At 43.2% G+C, this 14,634-nt stretch overlaps 1 protein-coding gene across 9 annotated transcripts in view; it reads right to left on the minus strand.

The window, feature by feature from the left end:
- TENM2 (teneurin transmembrane protein 2) overlaps nt 1-14,634 on the minus strand; it is a 1,389,831-nt gene that overhangs the window by 129,239 nt on the left and 1,245,958 nt on the right. For 6 of the 9 annotated variants that reach the window (XM_030825333.1, XM_012505108.2, XM_030825352.1 and 3 more), the window contains 2 exons: nt 9,085-9,285; nt 7,163-7,375 (listed from right to left, as the gene is read on the minus strand). In XM_030825333.1, the coding sequence (XP_030681193.1) occupies nt 7,163-7,375; nt 9,085-9,285 (414 nt within the window). The remainder of the gene's footprint in view (nt 1-7,162; nt 7,376-9,084; nt 9,286-14,634) is intronic. The other 3 variants (XM_030825348.1, XM_003268632.3, XM_030825365.1) reach the window with 1 other exon arrangement.

Here is a 14,634-nt window from a genome sequence, read left to right on the forward strand (position 1 = left end):
CTTTGTTATCATGCTTGCATTTCTCTGGATTCAAGTGAAGCAGATATGGATGGATGAGCCATGTCTTTTCTTTTTATTAAAAAATATAAATGGATGAAGTGGGGCCTGATGATTCAACTTATGCAAGGAAGTTTTTCAATGTACGAAAGATTCCCTAGGTAAACCAGACATAAATTGGAGCTGAGGTGAGCAGACAAACAAACAACAAAAGCTCCATATTCACTATCCTCAATAATTCAACAATGCCTCATCAGCTGGGCAGCACTCTGCTGTATCTATCCCTTGAATGTAAAGTCTTTAGTGCATATTATGGGAGCCTACATTGAAAACCTGCTTTACAGAAGAGAGAAAGGCTTGATTGCATTAGAATAGTCCATTCATATGCTTCTGCATCAAAAGTAATGAAATCCTAGAAATGGACAGGTCCTTAGAGATCAGCTCATTCAAGTGTGTTCTAAATTCAGTCAATCACAGGCTGCACTTATGACATTTGCAATATCTGTACTATTTACTTAATATTTTTCTTTAAATTTACTCAGGCCTAATATCACTACCTACTTTTGCCCCCTCCCTAAGCAATAATAGCTGTATAATCATCAGTTTGATGTGCTAGTTATATTTTTTCCTAATACTGTATCTATTTTTAAAAAGCCCTACATGACTATTCAATAAGGTATATTTGTACACCAATGAAAAGCATCTCGAGTTTGTGCATCATGCCCTGGAAGGCAATGATGTGATCCAGCCCTTTCATTTGCCATATGGAGAAACTGAGGTCGGGAAGGCTTGGTGACTCGCTCCAGGATATACAAAATGTATATGTCAGAGTCAAAGCTAGAACACAGATGTCCTCCTTCATCAGCCAGTCTATTGTTCATGATACCACAATGAATTGGCTACCAAGTGATAAGAAAGATGTCCACCACAAACATCTAAGGGAGCTCAGCTCTCCAGGAACCACTTTGTTTTCCCTTCTCCTTTGATAGAAAATCTTTAGTGCGTATTGTGAAAGCCGAGTCATAGACTTGGAAGGCACGTGGATTCTCTATAAAAGCTCAAGTGCAGAACACTCACTATACATTAGGACAATGCATCCCAGGTTTTTCAACAGCTCTTATTACATGTTCTGCTTTCTCTGAGCCTGGAATCTTCCTTGTGTTAACTCTCATCCATGAGTTTATGTTTCAAGAGTTCCAAACTGTTCAATTCTTTGCTCTGGTGAAGTCAGGAAGGAATACCTTATATCAAGCTATTGACTCAGCAAGCTTGGCCCCATCACTGTGAGCCACAAGCTAGTCCATCAAACCAGTTCCCCTGAAACAGTAAAGGAACAGCGCAGAGGATGACACAAATCACTGTCTCCCCACAGAGCTAAAACACCAAGAATTCTTCTCCTCTTTTCTTTTTGATGAGAGCTCATAACATGAGCAGACATTACTAAATCACATAGAAATACAAAAAATGCTTCCATTTAAACTACAGAACGATGAGTCATAAAGTTAGAATGTAGTTTGTGTCTATCTTGTCTATGTTTCAACTGATGCTGAAAGCCCTTCAACGTCTAGGACAAGAAAGCAAACGCTTCCAGTGATGAGACTCTCGCTGCTTGTAAAGCAGTTATTTTCTTTCCTTTTTTTTGCAGTGATGTGAAAACATGTTTCTGTAAGTCTGCCTCCCAGTCCTTGTTCTGGGATTGGATAGGAAACCTCTGGCAGACTGTGTGACCTGGACTCAAAAAGAACTTCTGGGCATGTGGTGACTCCTGATCTGCAGTAAGGAAGCTCATGTTTTGGCCAAATTATAGGGGGGTGGTGGCGGAGAATCAGCAATGGAACGGCTTTTGCATTCTGTTAAAAGTTTATCCATAATGTTTATCCGTGAAAGGCCAACGCTTTAGGTTTTCACTTAAAATAAAAAAAGGAACTCCAAGGATAGTTCTAATAAGAGCCCCTGGAGGAATAGGTTAATTAACCAATCAGAGAATTAGCTGCTTCCACAGGCCTGGTGGTAAGGATGGCTCCACAGTGGCTAATTTCATCTCAACTTGATCTCATTGTAGACTCATGAAAGCTCAAGTGTTCAAGGACAATAGCCACAAGAAACAAAAAGTTTTCATAACTTAGAATGAGACTGGAATGAGATTCAGAAGCAGCTGTCCTCAGCCTGAAGTTGGTTAATTCTGACAGTCACTTTCTTCCCAACCTGTTCCCTATTGTTCTGAAGCACTCTCCCTCTTGGACTGTGACCCTGCCTACTTCTGATGACAATCACTTAATCAGCACATCGGATCATTGCACGGCTGGTTTTACCTTGGGTAAAGATTCATTTTCCTTATTAACATCACAAGCACTGATTTCTTTCCCCAACCAATTAAAGAGGAAAAATACAAGGGCCCAGTGTGATACAAGGAAAAGAAAACTGTTCTGACTTCTGGCACCCGGGCAGGTCACTCAGCCTCACAAGGTCCTAGGAATCAAGCCCTTATGATTCTGAGATGAAATCGGAGGTTAGGACCACATAGATAAAATACACAAGTTGAAATAACCATTGCAGCCTTTACTCACTACCCAGATACCAAACAGTTCACTCAGGGTTGGGAAGTGCCCAGTGTGGGCAGATTTAGTCTGCGGGTTAGTTTGTATTATTCAGAGCAGATATCTGGATAGCCCATGTTCAGGAGATAATTGCAAGAGTCCACAGTTAGCATGTAGCATCCCTCCTTGATTCCCCGGCAATGCAAATGTTGGCTTCTTTTTGCATTTTGCCCAGTTGTTCTGCTCATTAACACACGCTAACATCTACTTTACCCCTTCATGAGACACTGATCTACACTTACGATGTATAGTTCTTAGCGATTTTGACCTATTATTATGCAAATTCTATAGCTCCTCCATGCCCTGGTGTTATAGCCTTCGCATGGCCTTTTGACGTTAGTTCCCAGTATTTTTTTTAGACAGGATCTTGCTTTGTCACTCAGGCTGGAGTGCCATGGCGTGACCTTGGCTCACTACAATCTCTGCCTCCCTGGGCTCAAGCGATTCTCCCACACTGGCCTCCCAAGTAGCTGGGACTACAAGCATGTACCACCATGCCCAGCTAATTTTTGTAGTGACAGGGTTTCACCATGTTGGTCAGGCTGGTCTCAAACTCCTGATCTCAAGTGATCTGTCTACCTCAGCCTCCCAAAGTGCTGGGATTACAGGCATGAGCCACTGTGCCTGGCCTAGGTCCCAGTATTAATAAGGGGTGATGGTGGTGGTGGTGGCAGATGACAGGAGCAACAACCCATTTTAAAATTACGTTTAAAGAATAAACCTCTTCTAGCCACACAATGTGCCGTCTGCTCTAGTCATAAGAGTAAACTGCACACTATACAAAAAAACGCTAATATAATCCAAAGATACACATGAATTGTGGCTGATATGTATTCCAAGTATATTTTTTATCTACACAATTCTGTAGATTTTAGCCATGCCATATATTTAACTTTTAAGGAAAAGGTTATACAACAATCATTGCTTGGTAGAATCCAGTCTGCCAATAAGTTAGCTCTAACAGTTAACATTGAAGTCTTATACCTTATATTTAAATCTTTAGCAATCTCTACTACATTTTCGAATATAAATAATTTGGTTGCAAATTCCAGAAAGGCATTAACCAAACATGGACTGATCCTGGGGCTTCCACCTAAGTTTTAGAAGTCTGTCCTTGTGTCCTCATCTTTTTTCCCCATTTCTCTTTTTGATTCTTTTAGTACAGTAAATGTAATCCACAAGGACTAAAGTGAATTGTTCAGTTGACTATTTGCAATGACCCCAAGAAAACTACCACCTCACCATGACCTTTTGAAAACAGGCCACAGACAAGCCAAGTGTCCAACACTAACTCCCACAATTCTGCCTTACCCGAAATTTCCCTATGCATTGTTTGCTGACTTGGTACCATGTCATTTTAATGTATTTTCTATTTTCAAAATATAGCATTTGAGGCTGCGCTTGGAAAGGACCAAAGAGCCCCCGTTTCCTCTCCGTCAGTATCCCCAAGGAGGAGAACTGATGTTGGGCTTGTAAATTGTGGTATTTACTTTAAATGAAACGACAGGAGTGTCTGCTCAAACTAGAAGACTAAAACTCCACAAATCAGCTCTGGGGGCCAGAGATAGAAAAGCAAAAGATGCAATTATGCATGCATGAACATCTCTCTGGTTTTTGAATGGCAAATCTCACTGATCAAGGTATGCTTGGCTTTGTTTTTGAGAAAACCACAGTGAACATAACATAAGGAGATGGAACATGTCCTACTAATAAAGCCACAGAGCCCTAATTTCTCACAAGAAAAGGCTTTGGTAGTAAAGATCTTTATAACATACAGAGCACAAACTCTAAAGTCACAGGAGATCATCGTTCGGAACAAGAGACTACACTGGACCAGCACTCTCTTCATTTTGGGAGCTTTAGCTGGCATATCAATTTACACTTTCTGAATGTCTCTCAAGAACTCATGTATGTCATCTCACAAAGATGTGAAACCTGTACCAAACACTTCAAGTAGCAGAAACACTTTTTCCAGCTTATCTCACCCAAAGGGCTAGCTTGACCGAAACATCTATGTTCTCTTGTTGGCCAATTCATAGCTGTTCTCTACTGAGACCAAAGTTGTCATCTTCCCATCTCTTTTTCAAGGGCCCCGGAAGCATTTCAGCACATCTATTGTTTTTTCTCCACTCCCACTCTGTGATATCTGGAGTAGACCCCTCAGATCCTTCAAGCTACATTTGGTGTCCTTTTCTTAATGGGGGTGTGGACCTGCCTTGCTTTTCTCCCCTCTATCCATCAAGATTTGTGCAATTCAGTAGTTAGCTTTTCTTTTTTTTTCCCATAACGGGCCACGCAAGCAGCTTTGTGGGCCATGCGGTCTCCTAATTACTCAGTGCTGACAGGTGGCATGGAAGCTGACGAGGCATCAATGAATGGGTGTGGGTGTCCTGTAATAATACTTTGTTTATGGTCACTGAAATGTGAATTTCATATCATTGTCACATGCCAGGAAATAGTTTTCTTTGGATTTGTTTTCAACCCTTAGAAAATGTAAAAACTATTCTTAGCTGGCAAGCCATGGAAAAACAGGCAGCAGGCCAGATTTGGCCCTCTGGCCGTAGTTTGGCAACTCCTGCTCAAATCCATCTGGACTGCCCTCTTGTGAGCTATTTCCAAAGTAAAGACAGATTGTAGGTAGGAGAGAGCCAGCAGGCATCATTGTGGAAACACTAACCCTGCCCCTCTGTCCCCCAGATGTGGGAAGGGGGAGCAAAGGGGAGGTGAAGTTGGATTGCATGAATTAAAAGAAAGTAGGATTATCTACCACAATGCTGATGACTGGCAAGAGCTTTTGAGGGGAGGATTTGGGGCAATGGAGATATGGGGAGGGGAATCTCTATTTAAATAACACCCAGGCATGCAATAGCACAGCAAAAGGAATGCCCCTGATGAATGGAAGCTATTGTAAGAACTGTCTCAGTATAGGGCTGTGCACAGCCCTCCCTTGAAAGTGTTCTGAATTATTCCTCAGACTCTGCAGGGAACTGAGGATAAAAGCGGCTGCAGGGGAGCAAGACCTGGAGCGTCATCGAGAGATTGCAAAAACAATTCACTGCCAACCGACTGTCCCAGCAGGGTCCCAGTGCTATGGTCGTGGCCCTGATTGGCATGCTGCCCCTCGGATGCCCAATCAGATGGAACTGGAAGAAATCGAATACAGAGTCAGTCCACTTTATCTCTGTATAACCACCCAAATGAACAGCATGGGAAACTGAGTCTGATCTCAAGTATCAGCCCTGTGCAAGCTCCTAGCCCTGTCTCTCACTCCAGGTGGCCCATCTGTGACTGGGGTTGTCAGGCTGGGACAGAGGGGAGGGTCTCCAACTTGATGGCTGGGATCAAAGGTAACTTCAAGGGGTCAAACTGTAGTTTGGCTGGAAATGGCTTTGAGAATTTCCATGCAGGCAAGTAGGTTAGCCAGCTTGGTATAAAAATGGATCCTAGGCCTGATCTAATTAAACAAGAAAAGTAAAAATGAGGTAAAATGATGCTCAAGTTGACAACTTTGTCATTCCAACTGTCTGAGAGATGTGGAAAGCCAAAGAGTATCGGCTCCCAGCTCCTCTACCAAAGGGATGATTAGGTACATTTAATCCAGTATAGTCCTACCCTAAATCACAATTGTGCCGAAAAAGAGAGAAAAATAAAAATGAAGAAACTCCAAAACTATTTCTTCTTTTTTTTTTCCTTGAGACAGAGTCTCGCTCTGTAGCCCAGGCTGGAGTGCAGTGGCGCAATCTCGGCTCACTGCAAGCTCCGCCTCCCGGGGTCACGCCATTCTCCTGCCTCAGCCTCTCCGAGTAGCTGGGACTATGGGCGCCCGCCACCACGCCCGGCTAATTTTTTGTATTTTTAGTAGAGACGGGGTTTCCTCGTGGTCTCCATCTCCTGACTTCATGATCCGCCCGCCTCGGCCTCCCAAAGTGCTGGGATTACAAGCGTGAGCCACCGCGCCCGGCCTTATTTCTTCTTAACAAAGAAAATGACCTTTAAAATGTTCTTAGTCAAGAAGCTTTTATAGAGAGGTGGCTGAGTGAGAACAAAATGGGGCCAGAGGAGGAGACATTGAATGACGGTGGTGGTGATGGGGAATCTCAGGACCTTATGGTGGTACCCGCTACGGAGGGAACCTGAGTCCTGCCTGCCTCTAACCTGGCCTAAAATTAGTGAGTTCACCTTGTTGCCAGCAAGCAGGGATCCAGTGGTCCAGCCAGCTGAGAGAGCATTTAAAAAGGGGAGAGTTGCAGACCACAGTGACTTGAGGTGCTTGCAACCCCCAGACACCAACAATTTCCCATGCATGTGCATTTCTCCCTCCCTGAGATTGGAAGTTTGGAGGGGTTTTCTTATCTGCTCTGGTCCCTTTCCTTTCAACTCAGAATCCTGGAAAGAAGGAAAAGCCCTTCCCAATTAGGGACCTCATTTTTCTCTTTCCCTATCCCCTGGGAGATTTGGAGAGGCAGCAGGAAATGTGGGAGAGCACTTGTGTCCCTGAAGGAACAGCCAGTTGCCATGCGCGACCGTCACTATAGATCTACGATTTATGAAAATAAAGCAATATGTGCCTGTTTCGGTGCCTGCCGTTTGCCTACCAATGGTGCAGTGTTCACCATTCCAGCCCTCTCGGCATTCACATTTGCCATCTTTACAGGTCCCGTGCTCAATGCAGCGGGGGTGGCACACGCGCTGGTCACACGCTGCGCCTGTCCAGCCCTCTTCACAGCGGCAGGCTCCCCCGATGCAGACGCCGTGAGTGCCACAGTCTACTGAGCACACTTCTGGAAGAAAAACAATGATTACAGCTCAACACCACAGCTGGTGAAACCTTCCACGGAGTCCAGACCACACACATGGCCCGGACCCCTGGAGCAGGCCCTGAGGCCCAGCAGCTCTGTCATCTTTGGAGGCTTGTCTCTCCTTGGCTGGGTATCAATTCATTTAGATCTTTTTTTTCTAGAGAAGTGATTCTCAAAGTGTGGCCCCCAGACCAGCAGCATCAGTATCACCTGGGAACTGGTTAGAAATGTAGATTCTTGTGCCCTGGTTGGACCAAGTGAATTAGAAGATCTGGGAATGGGACTCAGACATTTTGTTGGAGCACAGACCTCCAGGTGGTTTTGATACTCACTAGAATGTGAGAACCACTCTTCTAGAGATTGAGACCATTCTAACCAGTTTGGCAAAGCTAACCAGGAAGTACCCACCTGAAAAGATCCATGTACGGATCCTGACTCTCTAGTCAGCTGGGATTCCTCCCCCACTGAGAGCCTGAACTGACCAAGCACAAGAGGTCAGTTGGGGACCCCGCTGCTCCATTCCCATGATGACTGCAGATCCCCCCGTTACCCAGATCGGTGCCTTGGCGGCAATAATGACCGCTGTAATTGTGCTGCATTTACACAGCTTCTTTCTCAAAGGAGCTCAAAGTCTTTTGTGCTTGGGGAGGAGACAGACAGACAGATATGCACTCTCTGGTATTCCAGACCTCTCACGCGAGGACAAGCACATGCCAGACATTCATCCTTTCATCAGTCTACTGAGGGAGGCGTGGCTTGGCATGCCAGGAGAAGGAAGACCGGGCCGGGGAGTGGGGCCAGTGACTCACTCAAAGTCACACAGCGTATCTGCAGCATAACTGGGCTTTGGATCTAGGACCCCCGCCTCCTCCCATCATCTGCACGGCCTTGCCAGGACCACCAGCATCAGAGTTGAAGCCAGAGTCGAGTGGGCTGAGAAGACATTCCAAAATAGCCCATTTTAACTGACTCTTCTTTTTTCTTTTTTTCTTTTTGGAATGAAATATTCATTTCTTTCCCATTGTAGGCAAAGCTTCACATCTATTCCCTTCCTGATTGCCATGGCAATCTGACAGCTGTCTCACTACCCAGAGGAAGGGGGCGGAATGATCGCTTGCTTGGATAGGGACTTGTCAGTGTGAACAGAACCTTTCTCAGGAAGGTTGGGACTGGTTTGAACTGTTGAACTGTTCCATTTTTAAGGTCACTCCGGAGAGAAGACACATACTCTAAATTTTAGGAAAATGAAGTGTACAGCATGACTTATTTTCCTGTCACTGGAGTATTACAGAGCTTTAGAACATGTTCACGCAGCACCCCGAGGGAGCCTCTTTTCTGTTTTATGGGATGTTCCATTTAGTTTGTCTGGGGCTGAATTGTTCTGTTTTGTTTTCTGGTACCTTTAGGGAATGTACACTAGAAAACCTGTAATGCAAATGGAAGCATCCCTCCTGGGCCCCTCATCCATTTGCAGTGATGGAACCAACCCAGTGCTTTTTTGTTTGTTTGTTTCTCAAAGATCACAGACTCCATGATTGAGGAGAAGAGCATGAGAAAGACACAATGTGATTCATCAAAGTCCCCTTATCCCAAGCTAAGTATTAAGAGTAGATTCCCATCCATCTGAGAATGGGATGGAACACAGGGCAGGAGTGTTGGAGAGAGAGGAAGGAGAAAACCTTATGGCTTACCAACAGAGCAGTCGGGACCCATCCAGTTGGGATCGCAGCTGCAGAGGCCTGTGTCAGGCAGGTACGTGCCATGGCCGCTGCACTGGTCTGGGCACTGGACCCTTGCCAGCTCACAGTTCAGACCACCCCAGCCAGGGCTGCACAGGCATTCTCCATTCACACAGACTCCATGGCTGGAGCAGGTGGGATCCAAGCAATCAACTGAAAAAAACAAAAACAAAAACCAAAGAATAAAAGTATTAATCACCCATGGAGGATGGGCCATGAGACATGGGCTTGCTGCTGAATGGACCAGTGGGTTACCAGTGCCCATCCACTTGCTAGCAAATGGAGTAGCCCAAGAAATACTTATGTGGTCACCTGAAGAACACTCATAAAAAGTAAAAGGCTTCTTATTTGTCAAACACCAAATCTCAAACTTGAAGAAGATGCAAGAGAAAAGAAAAGGGGATTTCTCAAGCAGAATTAGGAGAAGTCAGACATAGAAGTATGCCATTCCACCTTTAGCATCTTGTGCTTATACAGATTAGGGCCTTGACTGAATCATATCAGAGCATCTGTGATAGGAATGTGAATATCTGCCATGTTTCTACATGTGTCGCCAAACTGGATTGCCCCTCACTATAAGAGAGAAAAGTAGAGAGGCTCATTGTAACTTTACTAACACTTGACTTCAAAAGGTAACAAAAGATGAAAAGGAAAACCAATGAAACTTATAAATGAGTCACTTTCCTAATGAGGTTTCACTTAGGCTAAGTCTAAAATTAGTATTCATTCTCTGAGCACACACCCACGAAGGAGTTAGTAAATGTGCAGGATAGAAGAGGCGAAGTTGGGTGTGAAAATGATCCAAACAGGGATCACCTTTCTACAGGTAATCACCAGGGGACTGGATGGCTATCTCTGGCCGAGGCACTGACCTTCTACCAGTCAATCAGATGAGTTGACGGGCAGAGTCCAGTCATTGTGGTTCTTGCCTGTTTCACTGTCTGATTGTTTGGCCATCTTAATAGAGTGGATATACATCCAGAACATAACTTGAATAAACTCAGAATGAGGAGAGAGTGAGCCACAAAGGCCAGTTCTTGAGGACAGGACTTTTCGCATGAGAATGTGGTCTCAAACCTGGGACCTCCATTCAATCTAAGGGTTGAATAAACAGGGCCTTTTAGAGGAAGCCCAGCTTTCTTATGTATTCCTATGTATTCTCAGGAAATGATACAATGTCATTTGGAGAAGAGGGTTCTTTATGTAATATGTGGTTTCAATGAGAAATGGTGGTCTAGCAGAGGGCTCAGATGTTGCTTTGTGGATCTGACAAATGTGGATGTATCATCACCTTATTTAATTAAGACATATTTCTCCCGTTTTCACAGCTTCCAAATCAGGCCTGTTGGCCCAGATTTAAGGATTGCTTCTTCTATCACCTGGGGGTACAGCTAGCTTGAGACCACTTTGAATTCTATTCTTGAGGTTTTTATGGACCACACTGACAGTGTTATTAAATCTTTCCTATGTAGGCATGCCGTCTTACGGTTTAAATTCTCAGAAAATTTTGTTTTCTCTCCTTGCACAATGCCAAGATTGAAATATGCAAGACTTCCGGTTTCTAAATAATTCACTATTACACTAAGATGATAATTCCTCAGGGTCTCAGCTTTCTGTAGGATCTCCTAAGACATTTATTATGTTGAGTGTCTTTTTTTCTTTCCCTATGGGGCACAAAATAATGTCTTTTTTGTTTGTTTGTTTGTTTTCTGAGATAGGGTCTTGCTCTGTCACCTAGGCTAGAATGCAGTGGTATGAGCATAGCTCATTGTAGTCTTGAACACCTGAGCTCAAGTAATCCTCCTTCCTCAGCCTGCCGACTAGTTAGGACCACAGACCCACACTGCCATGTCCAGCTATGTTTTTGTTTCTCTAGAAATGGGGTCTTGTTATGTTGCCCAGGCTAGTTGTGAACTCCTGGGCTCAAGCAATCCTCCTATCTCAGCCTCCCAAAGTGCTGGGATTACTGGTGTGAGCCACCATGCCCAGCCATTAGTGTATTTTAATATGGATGACACATTGGCTCTAAATATGACATTATTTAGATTGTCCATGCCACAAACTAACTAGTCCTGAGGGACATCAGACTTGAGAAATTTGGACTTACTAGAAATCACAATATTCCATGAAGTTTCCAAAGGGGAGCCCTCCCTTGAGGCAAAAATAGTAATTTTCAGTGGTAAGAGATATTTCTCACGATCCCATTTGGATATTCTCAGGAAGGTATTACATATGGAAGTCATTTCAAAACTGTTTCAGGCATGAGGAAAAAACAGTGATTAAAAAAAGATCAGGGGTACACTCCCCCAAAGATGAAGTTTAGTTGCTTATTATTAGTTGGAGATATTTATGATGATGTTACGTAATCTTGTTATTATTACTTTACAGTTGAATTCATTGTCTTGGGGAGTATAACTCCTGATGACATAAGCCCATCTGATACCTTCAGATTTGCTCCATTTAGGGTGGTGGAGCACATCTGAATGTAAACTTGAGCTGAAAGCATCAAACACATAGAAGGCAAAGGGCGGACCGGGTATGGTGACTCACACTTGTAATCCCAGCACTTTGGAAGGCTGAGTTGGGCGGAACATGAGGTCAGGAGATTGAGACCATCCTGGCTAACACAGTGAAACTCTGTCTCTACTAAAAATACAAAAAATTAGCCGGGCGTGGTGGCCAGTGCCTGTAGTCCCAGCTACTTGGGAGGCTGAGGCAGGAGTATGGCATGAACCCGGGAGGCAGAGCTTGCAGTGAGCCGAGATTGTGCCACTGCACCCCAGCCTGGGTGACAGAGCGAGACTCCATCACAAAACAAAACAAAACAAAACAAAAAAAACAGACAAAGATCTGTGCAGGGCCTTTGGTGTCTCATGCCTAGCACAGGTAAGGGAATATACCAGGTGTTCAATACACAGTTGCTGCAAGAACGAAGGACAGACTGTGCTATAAGCATTTGTCATTGATGGGACAAACTTCCTGTGTAGAGAAAGGACTGATGGGAAGTAGAAATGGTGCTAGCAATTTCTTTCTTACTTTTGGAAAAAATTCGTATTTGGGGATCTGTAAATTATGAACAAATTCATTCAGAAACCATCATGTTTATATTGTTCCAATAAAGGAAATTCTGAAATTCTAATTTTTCACTCGGCCCCCATTTCTAATAAGGCAAAATCAAAATATACACAAAAATATCTTGTGGCTTATTGCTTCAAAAATTATTCTCAACCTATAATTAGCCATTTAAAATGTTTGGTGAGGTGCCAGCAGCTAGGAGCTTTCAAAAAAAAAATCACAATCTTTTTCTTAGAAGGATGAAATAATAAAAAGTAATACACTAAAAAAATGAAAATGGCATTTTTCTTCCAGATAAATTAGCTCTCTCTTCTCTATCCTGAATTATGGTATAAAGAAAGGAGGAAAATCCACAGAGATTTATTAGCACTGGTACTAGAATGCCATCAAAAAACCCATTTATTGTATCTAAAAATATGATCTAACCCTTTCTCTGGTCAGTGATACCAGTAAATATGCCCTTTGTGCTACATAATTACAGCAGTGGATGGAATAACTAAATTCAAACTTCAAGAGGAGCAGTTTTACTATGAATTTTAAATTTGGTTCCGATTTCCTAAGATAGTCTTGTGGCCACGTCCTTAGAGTCTTTAGCAGGCAGGAGGGACTATGGCCTTTTACGAAGCTTTATAAATAGAAACAGTGTTACACTTAAAAGGGGACAGTTGCCTTTACCAGCTAAGTACCATGTGCCTTGAAACATCTGCCCCCTGGCAGCTGAAATCATTAGAACTCATTTAGTCTTGGGCCCTCTGTAGGTTTGACAAAAACGGGTTGTGAATGCAATTTCTATCCCTAAGGATAAAAAAGGAGGTCAAGGAGTTTTACAAACAATATGTACTATAAGCCCCTGAAGAACCATGAATTACATTTATGAAGTTAAATGTCATTGAAAAATGACTCAACCATGAAACTGACATGAAAACATGGCTGACTTAAACTAATATGTCAATTCCTCTCTCATCACCTTCCCACTCCCCTACACATCACTGAATGAAACCTCACGAATACATTCTTTCATTTTCTTGTGCAAATTTGTTAATAGTACAACCGTATTTATGCAGGAAAAATGAAGGGATGGCAACTATTTCACTGCCGTGGCCATTTCAGGTAAATTGTTTGAACGTTATGACTATGATGAATATCAGAAATAAAAAAGCTAAATGGAAGAAAAAGTGCTGATCCAGACTTTCTGATTCCACTTCCTATTTTGAAAACAGCGTATGAATCACCTCGGTTCATTCTTTTTGGGTAGCAGAAATCAATAGAGGAGATTTCATCCTTTCATAATGATTTACGTGGCTTGTTTGGTTGGATGGTTAATTCACTCTGAACATTTAAATAAGACTGGGTGGGATAGTGAGAAAGTTGAGAAATCACTTGAGATTCCATGCATACAGCTGTGTATAATCTTTACTGGAGAGAAACAATTCGAAGACTGGCAATGTTGTTGCCCTAGCACTTTCCTTTCTCCAAATGATGCATGCAAAAGGTCGTTTTAACCTTTCTTGTCATGTTATTGGCCTCTCTTATGTTTTCAGCGAATGCAGCTTTGCCTCCTGCAATCCATTTATCTTTAAGAACTTTAACCTTTCAAGCAGGGTTATTAAATCAGTATTTCCTCCATCCAAACTCCCAATTTTTTATGATGCAGACATAGGGAGGCTATGTTTTATAATAGAGGAAAAATTATATAGAGAACTGAGCAAGTGAAGATGTGGGGGTCAGACTTCTGGGCCCCATTAAGGGCATTACTGCTGATATATTGAAAAATCTTAGAGGAATAATGTTATGGCATGATCTTGGCTCACTGCGGGGTTTCACAAGGGAACCCTATGTGGGTGTATCTAAGTACAAAGCACTGTCATTACTTTGTGGTGAGAGCTGTGATGATTGGTTATTTTGTATAGAACTCTGGAGATCCATTGGTTGTTGGGATGAAAGAATGAATCCATTAGCATCTGAGAACCTCATAAAACCTGAGATCCCTTGTTAGCCTGGCCATGAGGAACACAATGCGTATGGCATCCGACAAGATCTTTTCTATGGGGACATCTTGGGTGGTTACATCAAGTTCATGCAGAATAGGCAGGGACTTCACTTTTTCCCCTTAGTTTGTTGGGCAAGTTGACACTTCTATTTCTGGTGGGGACATGGGAGGGAAAAGGGCTGTTTGAGTTGTGTGAGGACATTTCACTGGGAGATGGACTTAGAGAAAAGAAGCCTCAGCTGGAAGACAACGATGAAGCCAATTCAGAGATTGGGGAGTGGGCAAGGGGATGAGAGGGTCTATGGTCTTACCTTCCTACCAGCTGTGGCCAATTCTTTATATGGTGACAAGTAATCAAATGGCAACCAGAGACCATATTCTGCAAGGGCAAATACAGAGCGGGAAGGCTGACAGGCAGCATAGCTTTCTCTTGCCTT

Source organism: Nomascus leucogenys, chromosome 2 (genome assembly GCF_006542625.1).
Source record: "Nomascus leucogenys isolate Asia chromosome 2, Asia_NLE_v1, whole genome shotgun sequence".
Taxonomy (NCBI): Eukaryota; Metazoa; Chordata; class Mammalia; order Primates; family Hylobatidae; genus Nomascus; species Nomascus leucogenys.